The 23,939-nt window shown below is 45.2% G+C and overlaps 1 protein-coding gene across 2 annotated transcripts in view; it reads right to left on the bottom strand.

The window, feature by feature from the left end:
* The window catches only part of LOC134360010 (scavenger receptor class B member 1-like), a 59,457-nt gene extending 36,491 nt beyond the window's left edge, over window positions 1-22,966 (bottom strand). For both annotated transcript variants that reach the window (XM_063073992.1, XM_063073993.1), the window contains exons 1-4: window positions 22,746-22,966; window positions 7,468-7,628; window positions 3,812-3,953; window positions 39-242 (exon numbers count right to left, since the gene is read on the bottom strand). In XM_063073992.1, coding sequence (XP_062930062.1) covers window positions 39-242; window positions 3,812-3,953; window positions 7,468-7,628; window positions 22,746-22,865 — 627 coding nt within the window. In that variant the 5' untranslated portion in view covers window positions 22,866-22,966. The remainder of the gene's footprint in view (window positions 1-38; window positions 243-3,811; window positions 3,954-7,467; window positions 7,629-22,745) is intronic.
* Window positions 22,967-23,939: the final 973 nt, after the last annotated feature.

The following is a 23,939-nucleotide window of genomic DNA, read 5'->3' as shown; positions in this document are numbered from 1 at the left end:
GTTTTATGTCCTATTAAAGTTTGAAAGCATAAACTTACATCAGCGAACAAACCAATCTTATCCTTAAAGGGGAGGAGGTTTGGGAAGGTTTTTTTAAGAAAGGCAATAAGTTTGTCTTCATATCCCCACATGATTTCCTCTACAGTCCTTCTGAAAAAAGCACTTTGATTAAAATGCTTCGTGGCAATGTTGAATACAGTCTTCATGGTTGGAGGGAGTTTCTCAGCTAAAACAGCTGCACCCTAAAGTTGAAACAAATAACAAAGTTAAAATATTAGTAAAAGATATAAAATCTGCCTGCAGAATTGAGAAAACATGTTTCTCTCAGTGTCATAGAAAAGTACAGCACAGAAACAGGCCCTTCGACCCATCTAGTCCATGCTGAACCATTTAAACTGTTTACGCTTGTCACCCTACACCCGGACCACTGCCCTCCATACCATATCAATGCAAGGAGCATTCGTAATAAGGTGGATGAATTGAAAGTGCAGATTGTTATTAATGATTATGATATAGTTGGGATCACAGAGACATGGCTCCAGGGTGACCAGGGATGGGAGCTCAACGTTCAGGGATATTCAATATTCAGGAGGGATAGACATGAAGGAAGGGGAGGTGGGGTGGCGTTGCTGGTTAAAGAAGAGATTAATGCAATAGAAAGGAAGGACATAAGCCGGGAAGATGTGGAATCGATATGGGTAGAGCTGCATAACACTAAGGGGCAGAAGACGCTGGTGGGAGTTGTGTACAGGCCACCTAACAGTAGTAGTGAGGTCGGAGATGGTATTAAACAGGAAATTAGAAATGTGTGCAATAAAGGAACAGCAGTTATAATGGGTGACTTCAATCTACATGTTTACTGGGTGAACCAAATTGGTAAAGGTGCTGAGGAAGAGGATTTCTTGGAATGTATGCGGGATGGTTTTTTGAACCAACATGTCGAGGAACCAACTAGAGAGCAGGAACCAAATAGAGATGGAGGAACTGAGTGAAATACATGTTAGTAGGGAAGTGGTGTTAGGTAAATTGAAGGGATTGAAGGCAGATAAATCCCCAGGGCCAGATGGTCTGCATCCTAGAGTGCTTAAGGAAGTAGCCCAAGAATTAGTGGATGCATTAGTGATAATTTTTCAAAACTCGTTAGATTCTGGACTAGTTCCTGAGGATTGGAGGGTGGCTAATGTAACCCCACTTTTTAAAAAAGGAGGGAGAGAGAAACCGGGGAATTATAGACCGGTTAGCCTAACGTCGGTGGTGGGGAAACTGCTGGAGTCAGTTATCAAGGATGTGATAACAGCACATTTGGAAAGCGGTGAAATGATCGGACAAAGTCAGCGTGGATTTGTGAAAGGAAAATCATGTCTGACGAATCTCATAGAATTTTTTGAGGATGTAACTAGTAGAGTGGATAGGGGAGAACCAGTGGATGTGGTATATTTGGATTTTCAAAAGGCTTTTGACAAGGTCCCACACAGGAGATTAGTGTGCAAACTTAAACCACACGGTATTGGGGGTAAGGTATTGGTGTGGGTGGAGAATTGGTTAGCAGACAGGAAGCAAAGAGTGGGAATAAACGGGACCTTTTCAGAATGGCAGGCGGTGACTAGTGGGGTACCGCAAGGCTCAGTGCTGGGACCCCAGTTGTTTACAATATATATTAATGACTTGGATGAGGGAATTAAATGCAGCATCTCCATGTTTGCGGATGACACGAAGCTGGGCGGCAGTGTTAGTAGTGAGGAGGATGCTAAGAGGATGCAGGGTGACTTGGATAGGTTGGGTGAGTGGGCAAACTCATGGCAGATGCAATTTAATGTGGATAAATGTGAAGTTATCCACTTTGGTGGCAAAAATAGGAAAACAGATTATTATCTGAAGGATGGCCGATTAGGAAAAGGGGAGGTGCAATGAGACCTGGGTGTCATTATACACCAGTCATTGAAAGTGGGCATGCAGGTACAGCAGGCGGTGAAAAAGGCGAATGGTATGCTGGCATTTATAGCGAGAGGATTCGAGTACAGGAGCAGGGAGGTACTACTGCAGTTGTACAAGGCCTTGGTGAGACCACACCTGGAGTATTGTGTGCAGTTTTGGTCCCCTAATCTGAGGAAAGACATCTTTGCCATAGAGGGAGTACAAAGAAGGTTCACCAGATTGATTCCTGGGATGGCAGGACTTTCATATGAAGAAAGACTGGATGAACTGGGCTTGTACTCGTTGGAATTTAGAAGATTGAGGGGGGATCTGATTGAAACGTATAAGATCCTAAAGGGATTGGACAGGCTAGATGCAGGAAGATTGTTCCCGATGTTGGGGAAGTCCAGAACGAGGGGTCACAGTTTGAGGATAGAGGGGAAGCCTTTTAGGACCGAGATTAAGAAAAACTTCTTCACACAGAGAGTGGTGAATCTGTGGAATTCTCTGCCACAGCAAACTGTTGAGGCCAGTTCATTGGCTATGTTTAAGAGGGAGTTAGATATGGCCCTTGTGGCTACAGGGGTCAGGGGGTATGGAGGGAAGGCTGGGGCGGGGTTCTGAGTTGGATGATCAGCCATGATCATAATAAATGGCGGTGCAGGCTCGAAGGGCCGAATGGCCTACTCCTGCACCTATTTTCTATGTTTCTATGTATCATCGAACTTCTCTTAAACGTTAAAATCAAGCTCGCATGTACCACTTGTGCTGGCAGCTCGTTCCACACTCTCACCACCCTCTGAGTAAAGAAGTTTCTCTTTGTGTTCCCCTTCAGCTTTTCACCTTTCACCCTTAGCTCATGACCTCTTGTAGTCCTACACAACCTCAGTTAAAAAAAAAGCCTGCTTGCATTTACCCTCATAATTTTGTGTGTGTTGATGTGTTTCTCTTGATTCTACAGACACGTAAGACTCAATCAAGGACTTTCAACTTTGGGTTGGAGGGGGAATTGACCTTAAGTATGACACCAGAGGAAGAGAGAGAAGGAGCCTGGATTCATCCTGTACCCTAAAGCAGAACCAGTCCCCTGTAAAAACACAGGATCACAGCTGTGGTGAGGCAGTCTTGCCTCATAGACCATAGGACCTCGGCAGCAGTGAAGGTCACCTCAGTGTTCTTGTTTGACTTGATAATGGAAAGTGAGAAGTTGGAGTGAATTTCAAGCTATTGGTGGTGCCATGGACCAAGCAGCTGAGTGATAAAGTGGCTAGTCAAAGTTCAGATCATCTTCCTTAATGCCAGTTCTGATCAGCAGCTCATTCACTGCCTTTGCATACTCCCCATTTATTATTTTTTGATTAGATATTATTATTTGATTTTTTTGGATTAAGTATCTGATCAGATTATTATTTTTGATTAGATACTTCTCTAATTCCCTCTTGGAAATTCCCACAGGATCCCTCCCACCACTCTTACACACGTGACCCAGATCATGTCAAGAGCACATTTCTCCACTGCCTCTTGTTCGTCATGAAATTGAACACATAGGCTCCTCCACTCTCTTACGCAGGTGTCCCAGGACACGCAGGAGACATTTCCCTGTTGTCTCTGATGTTCATCGTGAAGTTGGCCACTCAGACTCCTCCCACCAGCCTTATACAAACGTGTTTCAGATCATGTCAACAACACATGGGAGACAACATTTCGTCGCTCTCTTTGGTGTTGATCTGAAGAGTTGGACACATAGATTCTACACTTCTGGCAGTGCGACTCAGTTAAAACTGTTAAATGCTTCTATTAACTCTTCACTTAACTTTCACTGTGCAAGTTAAACAACGCTTTTTTTTGATATTACTGCAATCCAAACACTCAAGATGCTGGTGGGACTGATACCTACGAGTGCTAGCACGTTGGGCAGCATGAGCTCATCGCTCTCGCTGCCAGACGACTGCTCTGGAACAAAGTGAAACTGTCGGTATGAACGGTAGGAAACTGTGTAGTTTTCATGGAAGGTAATGTTGCCCTTCGGTCTGTGCTCTCTGCAAAATAACAACATCGCAACAAGTTATTGTTTCACTCATTAAGGATATGATCTGATACTTTGCAATTGTTCAAGGTATTACTAACTCAAAAAAAAAGATTTGCAACTTTACAAGGAAGTACCATAGAGAGGTACAGAGGAGAAACAGGCCCTTTGGCCCATCTAGTCCATACTGAAACCGTTTAAACTGCCTATTCCCATTGACCTGTACTGGGACCATAGCCTTCCATATCCCAACATCCTTGTAAGTTTTTTCCGCACTCTTTCAACATTGCTTACATCTTTTCTGTAGGTAGGTGACCAAAACTGCACACAATACTCCAAATTAGGCCTAGACAATGTCTTACACAACTTCAACATAACACCCCATCTTCTGTACTCAATACATTCATTTATGAAGGCCAATATGTCAAAGGCTTTTCTTTTCAACCCTATCTACCTGTGAACCCACTTTCAAATTGTGGACCTGTATTCCCAGATCCCTTTGTTCTGCCACACTCCTCGGTGCCCTACCGTTCACTGTGTAAGACCTACCCTGGTTGGTCAAACCGAAAGTGGTCAACCTCTTCAATGGGACTGATTTAGAACTCAGCATAAGGTGTTTAAAAATTGATAAAGGAAAAGAAAATTCAATATGAGATTCAGACACAAAGCCGTCTTAACGTATGGGATATGATGCGTTTGGGAAGTCAAACAGGGGTAGGATATAAATGGTGAATGGTAGGGATACTGAGGTTCCTTGGTGAATAGACAGAGCTTAGGGATTCAAATCCACAGCTCTCTGGGAGTGGGAATGCATGTAGACCGGGTAAAGGAAGCATATGGCATGTATGTCTTCATTACACCAGAACACAGAATATAAAATTTAGGACGTTACTACTATATAGTTAGATAGAGCTCTTAAAGATAGCAGAGTCAAGGGATATGGGGAGAAGGCAGGAAAAAGGAACTGATTGTGGATGATCAGCCATGATCACAGTGAATGGCGGTGCTGGCTCGAAGGGCTGAATGGCCTACTCCTGCACCTATTGTCTATTGTCTATTAAACATTGTTTAGGTCACACTGACTGGCAGGAGACAAAGAGTAGGTATAAAGGGGGCCTTTTCTGGCTGCCTGCCACTGACCAGAGGTGTTCTGCAGTGGTCAGTATTTTACATTATATGTCAATGATTTGGATGATGGAATGTGATGGCTTTGTGGGGCATTACAAAGATGGGTGGAGGGGCAGGTAGTGTTGAGGAAACAGGGAGTCTACAGATTGGGAGAACGGGCAAAGAAGTGGCAGGAGGAATGTAGTATTGAGAAGTGTATTGTGGAATGAATAAAGGTGTAGACTATTTTCTAAATGGAACAAATTTAGAAATCGGGGTGCAGAGGGACTTAGGAGTCCTCATGCAATATTCCTTAATGGTAAACTTGTAGTTTGAGTCAGTGGTAAGAAAGCCAAATGCAATGTTAACATTCATTTCGAGAGGACTAGAATGTAAGAGTAAGGATGTAAAGCTGAGGATTTATAAAGCCTTGGTCAGAATGCCCTTGGAGAATTGTGAGTAGTTTTGACCCTCTTATCTAAGAAAAGATGTGCTGGCATTGGAGAGAGTTCACAAGAATAATTCTAGGAATCTATGGGTTAATGTACTGGGAGCGTCTGATGGCTTGGGTCTGTACTCATAGGATTTCATAAGGATGAGGAGGGATCTCATTGAAACCTGTCGAATAATGAAAGGCCTAGATAGAGTGGACATGGTGAGGATGTTTCCTATGGTGGCTGAGTCTAGGACTAGAGGGCACAGCCTCAGAATAGAGGGATGTCCATTGAGAGTGGAGATGAGGTGAATCTTGGGAATTCATTGCCACGAAGAGCTGTGAAGTCCAAATCATTGGGTAAATTTAACGTGGAGGTTGATGGGTTCTTGATTAGACCATAAGACAAAGGAGCGGAAGTCGGCCATTTGGCCCATCGAGTTTGCTCCACCATTTTATCATGAGCTGATCCATCCTCCCACTTAGTCCCACACCCCTGTCTTCTCACCATAACCTTTGATGCCCTGGCTACTCAGATACCTATCAATCTCTGCCTTAAATACACCTAATGACTTGGCCTCCACTGCTGCCCGTGGCAACAAATTCCATAGATTCACCACCCTCTGACTAAAAAAATTTCTTCGCATTTCTGTTCTGAATGGGCGCCCTTCAATCCTTAAGTCATGCCCTCTTGTACTAGACTCCCCTATCATGGGAAACAACTTTGCCACATCCACTCTGTCCATGCCTTTCAACATTCGAAATGTTTCTGTGAGGTCTCCCCTCATTCTTCTAAACTCCAAGGAATACAGTCCAAGAGCAGACAAACGTTCCTCGTATGTTAACCTGCTCATTCCTGGAATCATTCTAGTGAATCTTCTCTGTACCCTCTCCAACGTCAGCACATCCTTTCTTAAATAAGGAGACCAAAACTGCCCACAGTACTCCAAGTGAGGTCTCACCAGTGCCTTATAGAGCCTCAACATCACATCCCTGCTCCTATACTCTATTCCTCTAGAAATGAACGTCAACATTGCACTCGCCTTCTTCACCACCAACTCAACCTGGAGGTTAACCTTAAGGGTATCCTGTATGAGGACTCCCAAGTCCCGTTGCATCTCAGAACTTTGAATTCTTTCCCCATTTAAATAATAGTCTGCCCGTTTATTTCTTCTGCCAATCTTTAGTCAGGGTGTCAAAGGTTATGGGGAGAAGGCAGGGGAATGGGGTTGAGAGGGATAATAAATCACCAATGATGGAATGGCACGGAAGATTTGACGGGCCGAATGGCCTGATTCTGCTCCTATGGTCTTATGGAGTATTGTGTGCAACCTGGTCACCACACTATAGGAAGGCTGAGATGGTCTCAGAGTCCAAAGGAGATTCACCAGAACATTGCCTCAATTGGAGGACTTCAGTTATGTGGAGAGATTGGAAAGGCTGAACTTGTTTTCCCTGGAGTGAAGGAGGCTGGGGGGTTGCCAGATAGAGGTAAATAAGATTATGAGAGGCATAGACAGAGTAGAAAGTCAGAATATTTTTCCCCGTGTCATTGTGTGCGGCGGGTGAGAGATTTCAAAACAAGTGAGCGTAGAGTAGCCAGTCAGGAGACTGCACACAACTGTTCCCTTTGAGTCTTTGGATTGTGAGTTTACGAGAGAGAGAGATTCCAAAAGAAGGGAGCAGGGCAGTCGGGACATTCTGTGTACCACAGTCGCCTTGGAGACATTGGATTGTACGTAATTAGGCACCTGGCAAAGACCAATAAAAAGTCGTTAAGTTTAAGTGGGGCGGCCACTGTGTGCGTGGACCAGAGTTGGAATTAGGGAGTTGAGGCTTTGGATCACAGAGGCATCAGCGAGTAGAGGCAGAAACTGTAGGTAGTTTTTTTTTGTCTAATTCTTTTTCATCCCCATTGCACTGTTAGAGCAATCACTAACTTCTAGGACTTGACAATTAGGAGTATTTGCTAAACAGGAGCTGGTACCTGTAAACATAGGGTCCTCGCTGTGACAGAATTGGCTTCTCTCCACGGAGTATTGCCTCGGGATTCACAATGTGAAAGAAATACACAGACATGTAGAAAGGGATAGGTACATCTCTCCACACTGAATAGGCAAAACCATTGTTGGGGTTGATCTGCACATTCTGAATCGAAAAACAAACCACAGATTAACACAAAGAACTCGATCCATCTTTGGTTCACAGACTACCCCAGCTCAGGCACCAGAACAGAGGAAATCTGCAAGACCGGGCAAAGTCCCATGACTTCTGAATCAGAAGATCACGACTGCTGAACTTCTCCACAATGCTCCCTCAGATATGAGTCGAATCAATATCCAGATTAGGGGAGTCCAAAGATTGACCCCAATTCAAGTAAAGGGGTTGAAAGATTCAGATTGATTTATTTATCAGATGACATTTGAACATCGAAACCTACAGTGAAATAAGCCATTTGTGTTCACACATTTGCAGCCTGAGGATGTGCTGGTGACAGGCCGTAAGTGTAAGCCCTGGTCAGCTGAAATGGCATTGCCGGTCTCAATGGCATCACCTCCATTCTTCCAAATACTGAAACCCAGGTCAGCCTTATTCAGTCTGCCACCATCTCCAGAGATTACCCACTCAGCCTCGACTGTACTGACACAGGGATAATATCTCATTCTTGAAGGAAAAAATCTATACTGCAGCAAGTGATCCGCGTTCCAACCGGTTGAATCGGCCAGAAAACTACTTCCCTTTTCCCATCATTTTCTCTCTGGTCATGCTGAAGGGTTTCAGCCCAAAACGTGGGCTGTACTCTTTTCCGTTGATGGTGCCTGACTTACTGAGTTCCTCCAGGTATCTTGTGAACAATGCCACCTTCCTTCCTGATGTGTACAGTTACCTCATCTATCCCAACGTGGAAAATACTGACCATACACCATCATAAATTGGAGCACACTGACCCATACACCATCCCATAACTCAGCAGACTGACCCATTCACCGTCCCAAAACCCCCCACACTGACCCATACACCGTCCGATAACCCCACATTCTGACCCATACACCGTCCCATAACCCACCACACTGACCCATACACCGTCCGATAACCCCACATTCTGACCCATACACCATCCCATAACCCAGCACACTGACCCATACACCATCCAATAACCCAGCACACTGACCCATACACAGTCCCATAACCCAGCACACTGACCTGTACACTGTCCCATATCCCAGCACACTGACCCATACACCGTCCCATAACCCACTACATTGACCTCTACACCATCCCATAACCCAGAAAATGGACCCATGCACTGACCCATACACAGTCCCATAATGCAGCATACTGACTCATACACTGTCCCATAATGCAGCACATTGACCAATACAACGTCCCATTACTCAGCACACAGACCCATACATAGTCCCATAATCCAGCACAGGACCCATATACTATCCCATAACGCAGCACACTGACCCATACACCGTCGTATAACCCAGCGCTGACTAATACACCGTCCCATAACCCAGCACACTGTCCCAGACACCGTCCCATAACCCAGCACACTGACCCATATACCATCCCATAACACAGAACTCTGACCCAGACACCGTCCCATTGCCCAACATGCTGACCCATACACTGTCCCATAAACCAGCACTCTGACCCATACACCATCCCATCACCCAGCATGCTGACTCGTACACTGTCCCATTACTCAGTACACACCCATACACTGTACCATAACACAGCACTCTGACCGATACACTGTCCCATAATGCAGCACACTGACCCATACACCATCCCATAACCTAGCACGTAGACCCATACACCATCCCATAACCCCACACACTGACCAATACACCGTCTCATAACCCAGCACACTGACTCATACACAGTCCCATAACCCAGCACACTGACCCAGACACCGTCCCATAACCTTGTCAACTGCCTTCCTAAAGTCCATGTGGACAATGTTCACTGCCTTGCTTTCTTCTACTTTCCTGGTAACTTCCTTGAAAAAGTCTTTAAGATTGGTTAGACATGACCTACCACGCATGAAGCTATTCTGACTATTCTTAATCAGCCTATGACTATCCAAATACTTATATACCCAGTCCTTCAGAATAACTTCCAATATCTTTCCCACAACTGATGTCAGGCTCACTGGCTTATCATTTCCTGGTTTATTTTTAAAACCTTTCTTGAATACCGGACAGCATTGGCTATTCTCCAACCTGGTACCTCATCTGTCACTAGGACGTTTTAAATATCTCTGCTAGGGGCCTAACAATATCTGCATTTGCCTCCTGAAGGTTTGAGGGAACACCTCATCAGGCCCTGGGGATTTATCCACCTTAATTTACTTCAGGACAGCAAACACCTTCTCATCTGTAATCTGTATAAGGTTCATGAAGTTGGGGCCGATTTGCCTCACTTCGATGGAGTCTGTGTCTGTCTCCTGAGTGAATACAGATGCAAATTTATTTCAGTTCTCACCATCTCTTTTGGCTTCACACATGGATTACCTTTCTGATCTGCTTGAAGACCAATTTTGTCTCTTACAATCCTTTCGTTCTTAACATACCTGTACAATCCCTTGGGATTCTCCTTCACCTTGTCTGCTAGGGTAACTTTATGCCTTCTTTTAGCCCTCCTGATTTCTTTCTTAAGAGTTCTCTTGTATTTATTATGCTCCATAAGCTCCTCATTTGTTCCTACCTGCCTATATCTGTAATACTGCTTTTTCTTAACCAAGGCCTAAATATCTGAAATAATAAGGATGTTGCTGGGTCTGGAGGACCTCAGTTATAAGGAAAGATTGAATAGCTTAGGACTTTATTCTTGGACGTAGATGATTGAGAGGAGATTTGATAGAGGTATATGAAATTATGAGGAGTGTAGATAGGGTAAATGCAAGCAGGCTTTTTCCACTGAGGTTGGGTGGGACAACAACCAGAGGTCATGGGTTAAGGGTGAAAGTTTGAGGGGAACATGAGGGAAAACTACTTCACTCAGAGGTTTGTGAGAGTGTGGAATGAGCTCCCAGCTCAAGAGGTGCATGCAAGCTCAATTTCAATATTTAAGAGAAGTTTGGATAGGTACATGGATGGTAGGGGTATGAATGGGAGGGGTATGATCCCGGTGCAGGTCGACGAGAGTAGGCAATTTAAATGGTTTGGCATGGACTAGATGGGCTGAAGGGCCTGTTTCTGTGCTGTAGTTCGTAACTATGACTGTAACCGTCTATCAGCTCAGGCCAGAGGACTCTGGTGAGCTGCTGCTGGTGGTCAATGCCTCAGTGGGGTGACGGGCTGGACTGATAGAGACAGAGGAGATTGTACATGCTGCGCGGCCTTGCACCCAAGCAGCTCAGAGGGAACGGCATTGTCCGTGGAGGGAGATTACGTATGGCACAGTGGTTAGCGTAACACTTCACAGCGCCAGCAATCGAGGGCGTAACACTTCACAGCGCCAGCAATCGAGGTCCAATTCCCGCCGCTGCCGGGAAGACGTTTGTAAGTTCTCCCCATGACCACGTGTGTTTCCTCCGGGTGCTCCTGTGTCCTCCCACAGTCTAAAGACGTCTGGGTTAGCAGGCTAATTGGCCACGTGGGTGGAATACCTCACTGTGTCATGACTTCACCCAGATTAGACAAAGTATTTTAAGATTTCAGATCTGGCACTTGCCTGGCCAACTTATTCTCAGGGCCTTGCAGCCCGTGGCCTTCTAAGGATGTGGGACAGTGAGTCTGCAGTGACCACAGCACCCAGTTGCCAGTGAGAATGCGTTAAACCAATCCTCCTACTACATTCCAATGGTTTTCTCAAACTATATTGTTTAAATTTAGAAAAAATTAGAAGTGATATTTTTGATCCTTCGGTTAAATTTGAAGAAACTTGGAAACCTTTTATGCAACATTTTCATATGATGTAATTTGACCTTTCTGAATCTTCTTTATTAACGCAAAATATATGAATAGAGGAGTGGAGTTGACAACATTACTGAACGTGTCTGATTCAAGATGTTGGTCTAGCCCTGGTTTGTTCTGTTTGCTTTTTTTTGAGTTTAGTATTCAGGTTTTTTTTCTTTTTTTTGGGGGGGGGGGGTTCTTTGTTTTTATATTTTTTTTCTTTTTATTTCTTTTTTCTCTTTATGACTAATTTCATTATGAGTTTGGAAGTCTATTATACCTATGTTATTTAAAATCTTTTTTGTATATGTTTTTTAAGATCATTCCAATCTCTTTGTATCAACATTGTTACTGTGTTAATAATTTTGAAAATTAATAAAAAGATTTAAAAAGAAAAGAAAGAGAATGTGCTGTCAAGTAACCGTCATTCATTCTGGACATATCAATAAACTAGGCACAACTACAGAGAGCTTTGCTATCAAATGAACAATCTAGACTTGGACCTCATTGAAAGTTGGTTAGCAATAAAGTTTGATATACCCAAAATATTATGAGTTGTTAAACTTTATACAGCACTTAACAGCACAAATGATAATTGATTAAATAAAAAGCAGATTGAACTGCTCATGGTACTAAGTTTAATCAACTCTCTTGTATAACACATTGAATCAATCTCTCTCATGGCAACACTTTCACAGGTGATCCACTGAATGTGGGATGAAGGGTGAAGTTGAGGGTAATCCCCGAACAGGTGAAACAACTCCCAGTTCCACAGTTCCACTTCTCTATTAGCTAAGAACATCAGGGCTACCAATCTCTCCCAATTTTCCATCCACAGAACATATCAAATATTCCCAAACCAGAAGCTGTGAATGAACCAGGCGACTTGCAGTCTCTTGAGAGATAGACCTGTGATGTTCAAGATGGAGAATCCCATTAAGAGTCCAGGTACAACCTACAGAAGACCATCATGAGAGTTAAAGGCATTTCCGTGTGAAGTTACAGACACAATTGGATAAACGACAGCTGTGGCAAGGTTTGAATGCCATTGCTTCCTATCAGATGAAACCTAACACTATAAATGGCAGTAATGCTTCTGTCAACGATAAGCTCAACACCTTTCATGTATGCGTTGACAGGGAGAATAACACTCCACTCACGGCATCTGGGGACCCCATGACCTCTGTGAGGACTTTATTCCTTGGAACGTAGAAGACTGAGAGGAGATTTGATACAGATAAACAAAATTATGAAGCGTATAGATGAGGTAAATGCAAGTAGGTTTTTTCCACTGAGGTTGGGAGGGACTATGACTAGAGGTTATAGGTTAAAGGTGAAAGGCAAAAAGTTTAAAGGGAACATGAGAGTAAACGTCTTCACTCAGAGGGTTGTGACAGTGTGGAATGAGCTGCTAGTGCAAGTGGTGCATGTGAGCTCGATTTCAATGTTTCAGGGCAGTTTGGATAGCTACATCGATGGTAGGGATACGGAGGGCTATGGTTCAGGCGCAGGTCAATAGGCAGTTTAAATGGTTTGGCATGGACTAGATGGGCCAAAGGGCCTGTTTCTGTGCAATAATTTTCTATGACTCTATGGCTGTTTCTGAGTCAGACTGGCAGAACATCCTTCAAGAGGGTGAATCCTCGCAAGGCATCAGGTCCTGATTGTGTACTTGGTAGGGCCCCAAAAACCTGTGCCAACCAACTGGTTGGAGTGTTCAAGGACATCTTCCACCTCTCATTGCTACAGGCGGAGACTCCTACCTAAAACTAAAGGGCAGCAGGGAGAGCTGCCTGAATGACCATCACCCAGTTGCATCTACTGTGACAAAGTGCTTTGAAAAGTTGGTTACGGCTGGAATTAACTTCTGACTGAGCGAGGACCTGGACCCACTGCAATTTGCCTACCAGCTATAGCGGACACAATCTCACTGGCTCTGTGTGGCTTTGGAGCACCTGGATAACACAAAACATGGGTCAGGGTGCTGTTTATTGACTACAGTTTGGCGTACATCATCATTATACCCTCAGGACTTATCAACAAGCTTCAAGACCTGGGTCTCTATACCTCCCTCTGTAACCGAATTCTCAACTTTTTCCATCAGTGACAATTGGAAATAACATCTCCTCCTCGCTCACGATCAACACTAAGACACCTCAGGGATGTGTAGTTATCCCACTGCTCCACTCTCTCTACACCCACGAGTGTGTGACTGCTCGAAACACCATTTATAAACTCACAGGTGACACCACTGCCACTGGTAAAATCACAGACGGTGACACGGAGGCAAACAGGAATCAGAAAGGTCAGCTGGTTGAGTGGCGCCACAACAATTACCCTATACTCAAGATCAGCAAGATCAAGGAATTGATTGTAGGCTTAAGGAAGGGGAAGTCAAGAGAATTCACACCAGTCCTCATTCAGGGATCAGAGCTGGAAAGGATGAGAAACATTGAGTTCTTTGGGTGTCAATGTCCCAGAGGATCTGTGCTGGGCCCAACATATTGATGTAATCATCAAAAAGGCACGCCATTGGATCTAGTTTGTTAGGGGCTTGAGGAGATTCAATGTGTCACCGTAGACTCTTACAAATTTCTACAGATGTTTAGTGGAGAGCACTCTGATTAGTTGCATCACAGCCTGGTGTGACAGCTCCCGTGCACGGGGTCACAGGAGGCTGCAGAGGGCGCAGCCTCACCCAGCTCCCGTGCACGGGCACAACGCTGCCCACCACTGAGGACATCTTCAAGAGGCGGTGCATCAAGAAAGCAGCATCTGTCATTACGGACGCTCATCGTCCAGGACATATCCTCTTCTCGTTACTACCATCAGGGAGGAGGTACAGGAGTTTGAAGGCCCACACCCAATGATTCAAGAACAGCTTCTTTGCCTCTCTGCCATCAGATTTACAAATGGTCCATAGATCCAGGAAAACTACATCATTATTCCTTTTCTTTTGTATGATTAATTTATTTTGTAATTTCTATGCTGTGCAATAACTTTATGATCTCTTTACCTGGTTCTGTCTTTTTTTTTAATGTGATTGGCCTTCTCTCAGTTTAAAACCTTTATTCCTGGTGCATCCCTAGCTTCTTCTAAAACCACTTTGAAATATACAGAGCTATGGAGTTTCCTACGGCCTCATCCTCCCTTTAGAATATTTCTATGGCAAACTTTTTTATGCCATGGACCCCTACCATTAACCCAGGGACCCATGGACCGCAGGTTGGGACTCCTGATCTATAGGTTTTCAGATGATACCACTGTGGTGGGTCGATTCTCAAACAATGATGAGTCGGAACATATCAAGAGCCAGGGAACCTAGTGACATGGTGTCATGACAACAATATTTCCCACTTGTCCAGTCATCTCAATGATACTTTTCCTGTCTAAATGGTCAATTTCAGAATCACCCCCAACTTAGTCAAATTGCCAGGTTTCTGGCTATGCCCGTAACCTGCTTTTGTACCTCTTTACGATCAATATGTTCTCTTTACAATTGTGGTCTTATCTGTCTGTGTCACCGGCAAATCTGGCAATCACACCTCTGGATATTGAGAACACAGGCACCAACACTAATGCCAATGGAACACTACACACTGCCAAGCAGAAGGGTAGTACACTCTCTGCATAAAGCCCTGATCTCATTAGATGGCAGGGCAGGCAGGAGGGACCTCCTGTCTCTATTCTCCCTCTGCCAGGGAGAGGCGTGCATTCGATCATTTTGAAATGTTTCTTTAAGTGTTTATCCACTGCCAAATCTTTTCAGATTTAAGATTAGCTTTACTCGTCAGGTGTACCTCAAACTATCAAAAGGTACAGTGAAATACATCGTTCGTTTCTGTCGATGGCCAACACAGTCTGAAGGTGTGGTGGGGAGCAGCCCGCAAGTGCCTTCATGCTTCCAGCAACAACGTAGCGTGCCCACGGCTTACTAACTCGTATAACTTTGGAATATGGGAGGAAATTGAAGTACCCAGAGGAAACCCACATGGTCACAGGGAGAACGTACAAACTCCTTACAGAAAGTGGCAGGAATTTACCACAAGACATGGGAGCAAATTTAGGCACTTGGCTCAAATCTGCCCTGCCATTCCATTGTAGCTGATTCAGTTGCCTTCTGTAGTTTTTAAAAGATTCCCAATCCTCTAACTCCCCACTAATTTTTGCTATATTATATGCTTTCTCTTTTGCTTTTACGCTGTCTTTAACTTCCCTGGTCAGCCATGCTTGTCTCATCCTCCCTTTAGAATACTTCTTCATCTTTAGAATATATCTGTCTTATGCCTTCTGAATTGAAAACTCCAGCCATCATCCCTGCTGGTGTCTCCTTCCAGTCAATCCTGGCCTGCTCCTCTCTCGTGCCTCTGTAATTCCCTTTACTCCACCATAATACTGATATACTGTATGTGACTTGATTTTCTTCCTCTCAAACTGCAGGGTAAATTCTATCATGTTACGATGATCGTAAGAGTTTCCTTTACCTTAAGCTCCCTCGTCAAATCTGGTTCATGACACAAGACCCAATCCAGAATTGCCTTTCCCTTAGTGGACTCAACCACAAGCTATTCATCAAAGCCATCTTGTAGGCATTCTACAAATTCCCTCTCTTGGGATCCAGCACCAACCCAGTTTTTTCAATCTACCTGCATATTGAAATTCCCCATAACTAACATAACATTACCATTATTACCATAAGACCATAAGACAAAGGAGCAGAAGTCAGCCATTTGGCCCATCGAGTCTGCTCAGCCATTTTATCATGAGCTGATCCATTCTCCCATTTAGTCCCACTCCCCAGCCTTCTCACCATAACCTTTGATGCCCTGACTACTCAGATACCTATCAATCTCTGCCTTAAATACACCCAATGACTTGGCCTCCACTGCCGCCCGTGGCAACAAATTCCATAGATTCACCACCCTCTGGCTAAAAAAATTTCTTCGCATCTGTGTTCTGAATGGGCACCCTTCAATCCTTAAGTCATGCCCTCTCGTACTAGACTCCCCCCATCATGGGAAACAACTTTGCCACATCCACTCTGTTCATGCCTTTCAATATTCGAAATGTTTCTATGAGGTCCCCCCTCATTCTTCTAAACTCCAAGGAATACAGTCCAAGAGCAGACAAACGTTCCTCAAATGTTAACCCTCTCATTCCTGGAATCATTCTAGTAAATCTTCTCTGTACCCTCTCCAATGTTAGCACATCCTTTCTCAAATAAGGAGCCCAAAACTGCCCACAGTACTCCAAGTGAGGTCTTACCAGTGCCTTATAGAGCCTCAACATCACATCCCTGCTCCTATACTCTATTCCTCTAGAAATGAATGCCAACATTGTATTTGCCTTCTTCGCCACCGACTCAACCTGGAGGTTAACCTTAAGGGTATCCTGCACGAGGACTCCCAAGTCCCATTGCATCTCAGAACTTTGAATTCTCTCCCCATTTAAATAATAGTCTGCCAGTTTATTTCTTCTGCCAAAGTGCATAACCATACACTTTCCAACATTGTATTTCATTTGCCACTTCTTTGCCCATTCTTCCAATCTATCCAAGTCTCTCTGCAGACTCTCTGTTTCCTCAGCACTACCGGCCCCTCCACCTATCTTTGTATCATCAGCAAACTTAGCCACAAAGCCATCTATTCCATAATCCAAACCGTTGGTGTACAACGTAAAAAGAAGTGGCCCCAACACGGACCCCTGTGGAACACCACTGGTAACCAGCAGCCAACCAGAATGGGATCCCTCTATTCCCACTCTCTGTTTCCTGCCAATCAGCCAATGCCCTATCCACATATGTAACTTTCCCATAATTCCATGGGCTCTTATCTTGTTAAGCAGCCTCATGTGTGGCACCTTGTCAAAGGCCTTCTGAAAATCCAAATATACAACATCCACTGCATCTCCCTTGTCCAGCCTACTTGTAATTTCCTCAAAAAATTGTAATAGGTTTGTCAGGCAGGATTTTCCTTTAAGGAAACCATGCTGAGTTCTGCCTATCTTGTCATATGCCTCCAGGTACTCCATAACCTCATCCTTGACAATCGATTCCAACAACTTCCCAACCACCGATGTCAAGCTAACAGGTCTATAATTTCCTTTTTGCTTCCTTGCCCCCTTCTTAAATAGCGGAGTGACATTTGCAATCTTCCAGTCCTCCAGAACCACGCCAGAATCTATCGACTTTAGAAAGATCATTGCTAATGCCTCTGCGATCTCCACAGCTACTTCCTTCAGAACACGAGGGTGCATTCCATCTGGTCCGGGAGATTTATCTACCTTTAGACTATTCAGCTTCCTGAGTACTTTCTCTGTCGCAATTGTGACTGCGCACACTTCTCTTCCCTGCCACCCTTGAGTGTCCGGTATACTGCTGATGTCTTCCTCAGTGAAGACTGATGCAAAATACTCGTTCAGTTCCTCCGCCATTCCTTATCTCCCATTACAATTTCTCCAGCATCATTTTCTATCGGTCCTATATCTACTCTCACCTGTCTTTTACTCTTTATATACTTGAAAAAGCTTTTAGTATCCTCTTTGATATTATTTGCTAGCTTCCTTTCATAGTTCATCTTTTCCCTCTTAATGACCTTCTTAGTTTCCTTTTGTAAGCTTTTAAAAACTTCCCAATCTGTCTTCCCACTAATTTTTGCTTCCTTGTATGCCCTCTCCTTTAACTTTGGCATTGACTTCTCTTGTCAGCCACGGTTGCATCCTTTTTCCATTCCAAAATTTCTTCTTTTTTGGAATATATCTGTCTTGCACCTTCCTCACTTCTCACATAAACTCCAGCCACTGCTGCTCTGCCGTCCTTCCTGCTAGTGTCCCTTTCCAGTCAACTTTGGCCAGTTCCTCTCTCATGCCACTGTAATTTCCTTTACTCCACTGAAACACCGACACATCAGATTTCAGCTTCTCTTTCTCAAATTTCACAGTGAACTCAATCATGTTATGATCACTGACTCCTAAGGGTTCCTTCACCTCAATCTCTCTAATCACCTCTGGTTCATTCCACAATACCCAAACCAGTACAGCTGATCCCCTAGTGGGCTCAACAACAAGCTGTTCTAAAAAGCCATCTCGCAGACATTCTACAAATCCTCTCTCTTGAGATCCAGTGCCGACCTGATTTTCCCAATCCACTCGCATGTTAAAATCCCCCACAATTATCATAACACTGCCCTTCTGACAAGCCTTTTCTATTTCCTGTTGTAATTTGTAGTCCACATCACTGCAGCTGTTTGGAGGCCTGTATATAACTGCCATCAGGGTCCTTTTACCCCTGCGATTTCTTGGTTCAACCCATAAAGATTCTGCATTTTCCTATCCTATGTCGCCTCTTTCCAATGATTTGATATCATTTCTTACCAATAAAGCCACACCTTCCCCTCTGCCTACCTGCCTATCCTTCCGATACACCGTGTATCCTTGGACGTTCAGCTCCCAGAGACATGCATCCTTTAGCCACGTCTCAGTGATGGCCACAATATCATACCTGCCAATCTGTAGCTGTACGACAAGATCATCCACCTTATTCCTTACGCTGCGTGCATTTTAAGTACAACACCTTAAGACCAGTATTTGGTACTTTTCGCTTTGATTGCACTGCAACTCATCCCAATGGCTGCAAATTTGCCCCGTCACCTGCCTGTCTTTCCTGACATCTTTACTGCTCACTATCTTAGATTTATTTCTGTTTTCCGCTTCCTCCGCTCTATCATTTGGGTTCCCATCCCCCTGTCAAATTAGTTTAAACCCTCCCTAACAGCTCTAGTAAACCTTCCCGCCAGGATATTGGTCCCCTTCGAGTTCAGATGTAACCCATCCATTTTGAACAGGTCATACTTCCCTCAGAGGAGATCCCAGTGATCCGAGAATCTGAAGCCCTGTCCCTGCACCAGTCTCTCAGCCATGCATTCATCTGCCTGATCCTACTATTCTTGCCCTCGCTAGCACGTGGCACAGGCAGCAATCCCGAGATTACTACCTTGGAGGTCCTGCTTCTCAGCTTCCTTCCTAACTCCCTGAAATCTCTCTTCAGGACCTCCTCCCTTTTCCTATCTATGTCATTGGTACCAACATGTACCAAGACAGCTGGCTGATTGCCCTCTCCATTCAGAATTTTTGGACTCTATCCGAGACATCCCGTACCCTGGCACCTGGGAGGCAACACACCATGCGGGTATCTCTATCAGGCTCACAGAATCTCCTGTTTGTTCCCCTGACTATAGAATCCCCTATGACTGTTCTCCCTCCTTCCCTCCTGCACAACAGCGCCAGGCTCAGTGCCCGAGACCCGGTCACCGTGGGCATCCCCTGTCCGGTCATCCCCCTCAACAGCATCCAAAATGAGATACTTGTTGCTGAGGGGGGCAGCCACAGGGGTGCTCTCCACTATCCGGGCATTTTCCTTCCCTCTCCTGACAGTCACCCAGTTTTCTGACCCCTGTAGCCTAGGGATGACTACCTCCCTGTAGCTCCTGTCTATCACCTCTTCACTTTCCCTGATAAGCAGTAGGTCATCAAGCTGCAGCTCCAGATCCCTAATCTTACATGCCTTTTCTATTTCCTGTTGAAATTCTGCTACTGTTCAAGGTTTGTATATAACTCCAAATAGGGTCCTTTTACGCTTGCAGTTTCTTAACTCTACCCACAAGGTTTCTACATCCTCTGATCCTATATCACCTCTTTCTAAGGATTTGATTTCATTTTTTAACAACCGATCCACCTCATCCCCTCTGCCTACCTACCTGTCCTTTTGCTACAATGGATATTCTTGGATATCAAGCGCCCAACTCTAATCTTCTTTCAGCCACGTCTCAGTGATATCCATAACGTCATACCTGCCAATCTCTAACTGCACTACAAGATCATCTACCTTATACTGCAAGCATTCACATATAACACCTTCAGTCCTGTATTCATCACCCTTTTCAATAGGAGACAGAGACGGAGACAGGGTTAAAATGGCGCTAAACGGCGACTCCTTTGAAACAGCTCTCTTTCCGTCTTTAATACCTTTATTTTTCCCTTTCAGGGATCTTTTGAAGACCCTGACCTGGAGTTACACGCAGACTTTGGTTCTTTGCGGGAATGAGACCCGTTGTCGGGGTTTCAGGGCTGGCCGTTGTTTGGCACACCAAGGGTTCGGCCTGAGAGTCCGGCTCGTATTTGGAGGTCTAAGATCTCAGGGCTCTGGAGACGGGCAGATCGAGGGTCGGTGTCACGGTAGGAGACCCGTGTGTCATCAGGGGAGTCGGAAAATCTACTACTGTGGGCCCGAAGACCCGGGATCTTTGCGATCTTCAGGCACGGAACTCGAAAAAAGCGACGTAACAGACTTTTAACATTGTAAACCAGCGAGTTGTTGTTATGTCTCCCCGCTTGCTGGGAAAATGGAAAAACCTCCTTCTCCCTTATTAGGGAGAGAGAACCTGTGGTATGTCGAATGCCGGATGAAACGTGAAGCCTTTGCGGTAACTCCAAGTCTCTGACTTTGCTATTGCTTTGCTCACCCTTGAGTGCTCGGTGGTGGGTGCTGATGCTTTTGTTTTGCCGGTGGGGAGAGGGGGAATTGTTGCTCACTAACGCTTACACGCAGGATGGGGGAGTTAGGGGGGACTTTGGGATTCTCAGGTTTAACTGCTGTTCATTCTTTGGGGCACTTCTCTGTTTTCGAAGAAAAAGCATTTCAGGATGTATGCTGTATACATTTCTCTAACATTAAATTGTACCTTTGAACCTTTGAATTTTTGCCCCCATGTTACACTGCGACGCATCCCACTGACTGCAGCTTTGCCCCAGTATCTGCCTGTCCTTCCCCATAGTCTCTCTACACATTGCATACCGACTACCCAGTCCTCAGCCCTATCACTCCAGTTCCCACCCCTTTGCCAAAATCAGTTCAAACCCTCCCCAACAGCTCTGGCAAACCTGCCCGCAGGAATATCAGTGACCCTCAGGTTCAAGTGTAACCTGTCCTTTTTGTATACATCATACCTTCCCCAGAGGAGATCCCAATGATCCCAAAATCTGAAACCCTGCCCCTGCACTGGCTCCTCAAGCATGCATTCATCTGTACCATCATCCTATTCCTATCCTGACTAGTACGTGGTACTGGGAGTAGTCCAGGGATTACTAGCTTGGAGGTCCTGCTCTCCAGCCTTTTCCCTAACTCGCTTTGCTCACAGCACAGGACCTCTTCCCCCTTTCTATCAATTCGTTAGTGCCAACATGCACCATGACCTCTGACTGCTCACCCTTCCTCTTGAGAACCTTCTGCCACTCTGAGACATCCTGGCCGCCAGCGCCTGGGAAGTAAAGCACCATCCTGACTTCTCTTTCACGGCTACAGAATCTGCTGCCCATCCCCCCCGCATCAAGTCTCCTATCACTATCGCTCTGCTTGACTTTACCCTTCCGCGCTACGCCTCAGTGCATCGCACCCCACCCCCAGCAGCATCCAAAGGGGTATACTTGTTGCTGAGGGGAATGGCCACAGGGGAACCCTGCGCTGACTGCTTACTCCCCTTGATTCTCCTGCTGGTCACCCAACTACGGTCTGAGGCTTGTACTGTGGGTGTGACCACCTCAGTAAAAGACTCCTCTGTGAAGTTTGCATCCTCCCGGATGGTCCTGAGTGCATCCAGCTCCAGCTCCATTTCCCTGACCTTGTCAGTCAGGAGCTGAAGTCGGGAGCTGTTCCTGCAGATGTAGTCATCAGGGGGACTGCTAGGTACCCTGAAATCATTCATCTTACAGGAGGAGAATTCCACTGCCTAACTACTATCCTGCCCACACGTGTTATACCTCTAACTTCTCAAGCTTAAGTTCCAGCCTGCACCTGTTCTTGCCCAAGCCTGACCACTCTAACACTGTCCAGTCGCACAATGGCCGTTCCGCTTAAATCCCGCTTCTGTTTATTAGCCACTGCTGATTAACCGTGGTTACTATTAATCCAAGCAGTCTCCCCGACAGCTGGCACTGTAAAATGTTATGCTAACTGCTAGGCTACTGTGGTGCCCTAAGGTAGACACCCCTCATACCACCTACCACGACCACCTGGGCTCTACACCGAGACACTAGTAACCTCTGCGCACAGTGAATGCCGACAGGCAGCAACATTGGGAAGTCAACAACCCGCATCACGAATCTAACAGCAAAAACGTGCAGCGGCTGGAAATCCAAAGTAAAAAACAGGAATCGTCTGAGTTCACAGCGTCTCCGGAGAGAGACACGGTTTCAAGTTGACCCTCTCTCTCTGCATTGATCCCACATCACCTATTGAGCACTCCCCACAAACTTGTGCTTTTCCCTCTCCTGCGGAAACTGTATAGGGTCTTAACGTTTGTACCTTAATGACTTGGTCCTGGATAATCTGGGGCGACACAAAGATTAAAACCAGGCTGAGAGCAGCAAGCAGGAGCCCAGCCACCAGGACAAAGAGGATTGTCCTTTGCCTGGGAATGTTCATTTCCAGATCTCCCAAAGCAGCAGCTATCCTAGAAGGAAGGTCCCAACACACGATCTGTCCCGGAGCAGTGTGTTCAACACAGACAGCGGGGCATAAATCAATGATTGACAGGTAACCTTTCTGAGTAATTATTGGGAGTTATTTGAAATCTTTGGTCCATAAAATATACAATAAAGTTATCACAACTCCCTCTCCTGCATATGTGACCTCAGAACATATCCAGTGGGTCCAGTCGGTTCAGGCAGCATATCAGAAGCTGTGCCCTCCTGACCCACGGTCTGATCAGGCACTGCCTACAGCCTAAATGAGATCTCTGCCCCTTTGTCGTCAGCTAGTTACTGATGTGATGCACTTTACACTCAGCGCTGGCTGACATCACCTGGGTAAAGGTTCACTGTTCACCTTTGGATATTCTTGTCTAGCAATCTACTTAAATATTTAGCACAACAGTTTATAATTCATTATTGAACTTGACTGGGATTCTGTGTCGGAGTAATCGATGACTGTATGACTTCTGGAGTTGCACAGATTCAGGCAGGGAGTACTTCAGAAAGAACTAAACTGTGGAGACTGGACCAGAGACGGGGCAGACAGCCAGGTGGTTCCTGTGATGGAGGTAGGGAGGGTGCAACAAGTGGGAGACAATAGGTAGGGTGACCAGGCCAGTTAGTGATGGGTGAGCTAGGGTCAGACACCCTCACTCCGTGATACGGATTTGGCGAGTTTCATCTGACAAGGAAACTCCATTAAACAATGTGTCAGCAAGGAAAAGGTCATGGAGGCAGATGTGACCATAAGACATAGGAGCAGAATTAGGCCATTCAGCCCATCAAATCTGCTCCACCATTCCATCATGGATGATTTATTATCCTTCTCAATCCCATTCTTCCACCTTCTCCCCATAACCTTTGATGTGTTTACCAATCAAGAATCTATCAAACTCCGCTTTAAATATACCCAGACTCCACAGCTGTCCATGGCAATGAATTCTACAGACTCACTGCCCTCTGGTTAAAGAAATGCTTCCTCATTTCTGTCCTAAATGGACATCCCTCTATTCTGAGGCTGTGCTCT

Source organism: Mobula hypostoma, chromosome 21 (assembly GCF_963921235.1).
Source record: "Mobula hypostoma chromosome 21, sMobHyp1.1, whole genome shotgun sequence".
Lineage (NCBI taxonomy): Eukaryota > Metazoa > Chordata > Chondrichthyes > Myliobatiformes > Myliobatidae > Mobula > Mobula hypostoma.
This window is presented reverse-complemented; position numbering and strand designations above follow the sequence as displayed.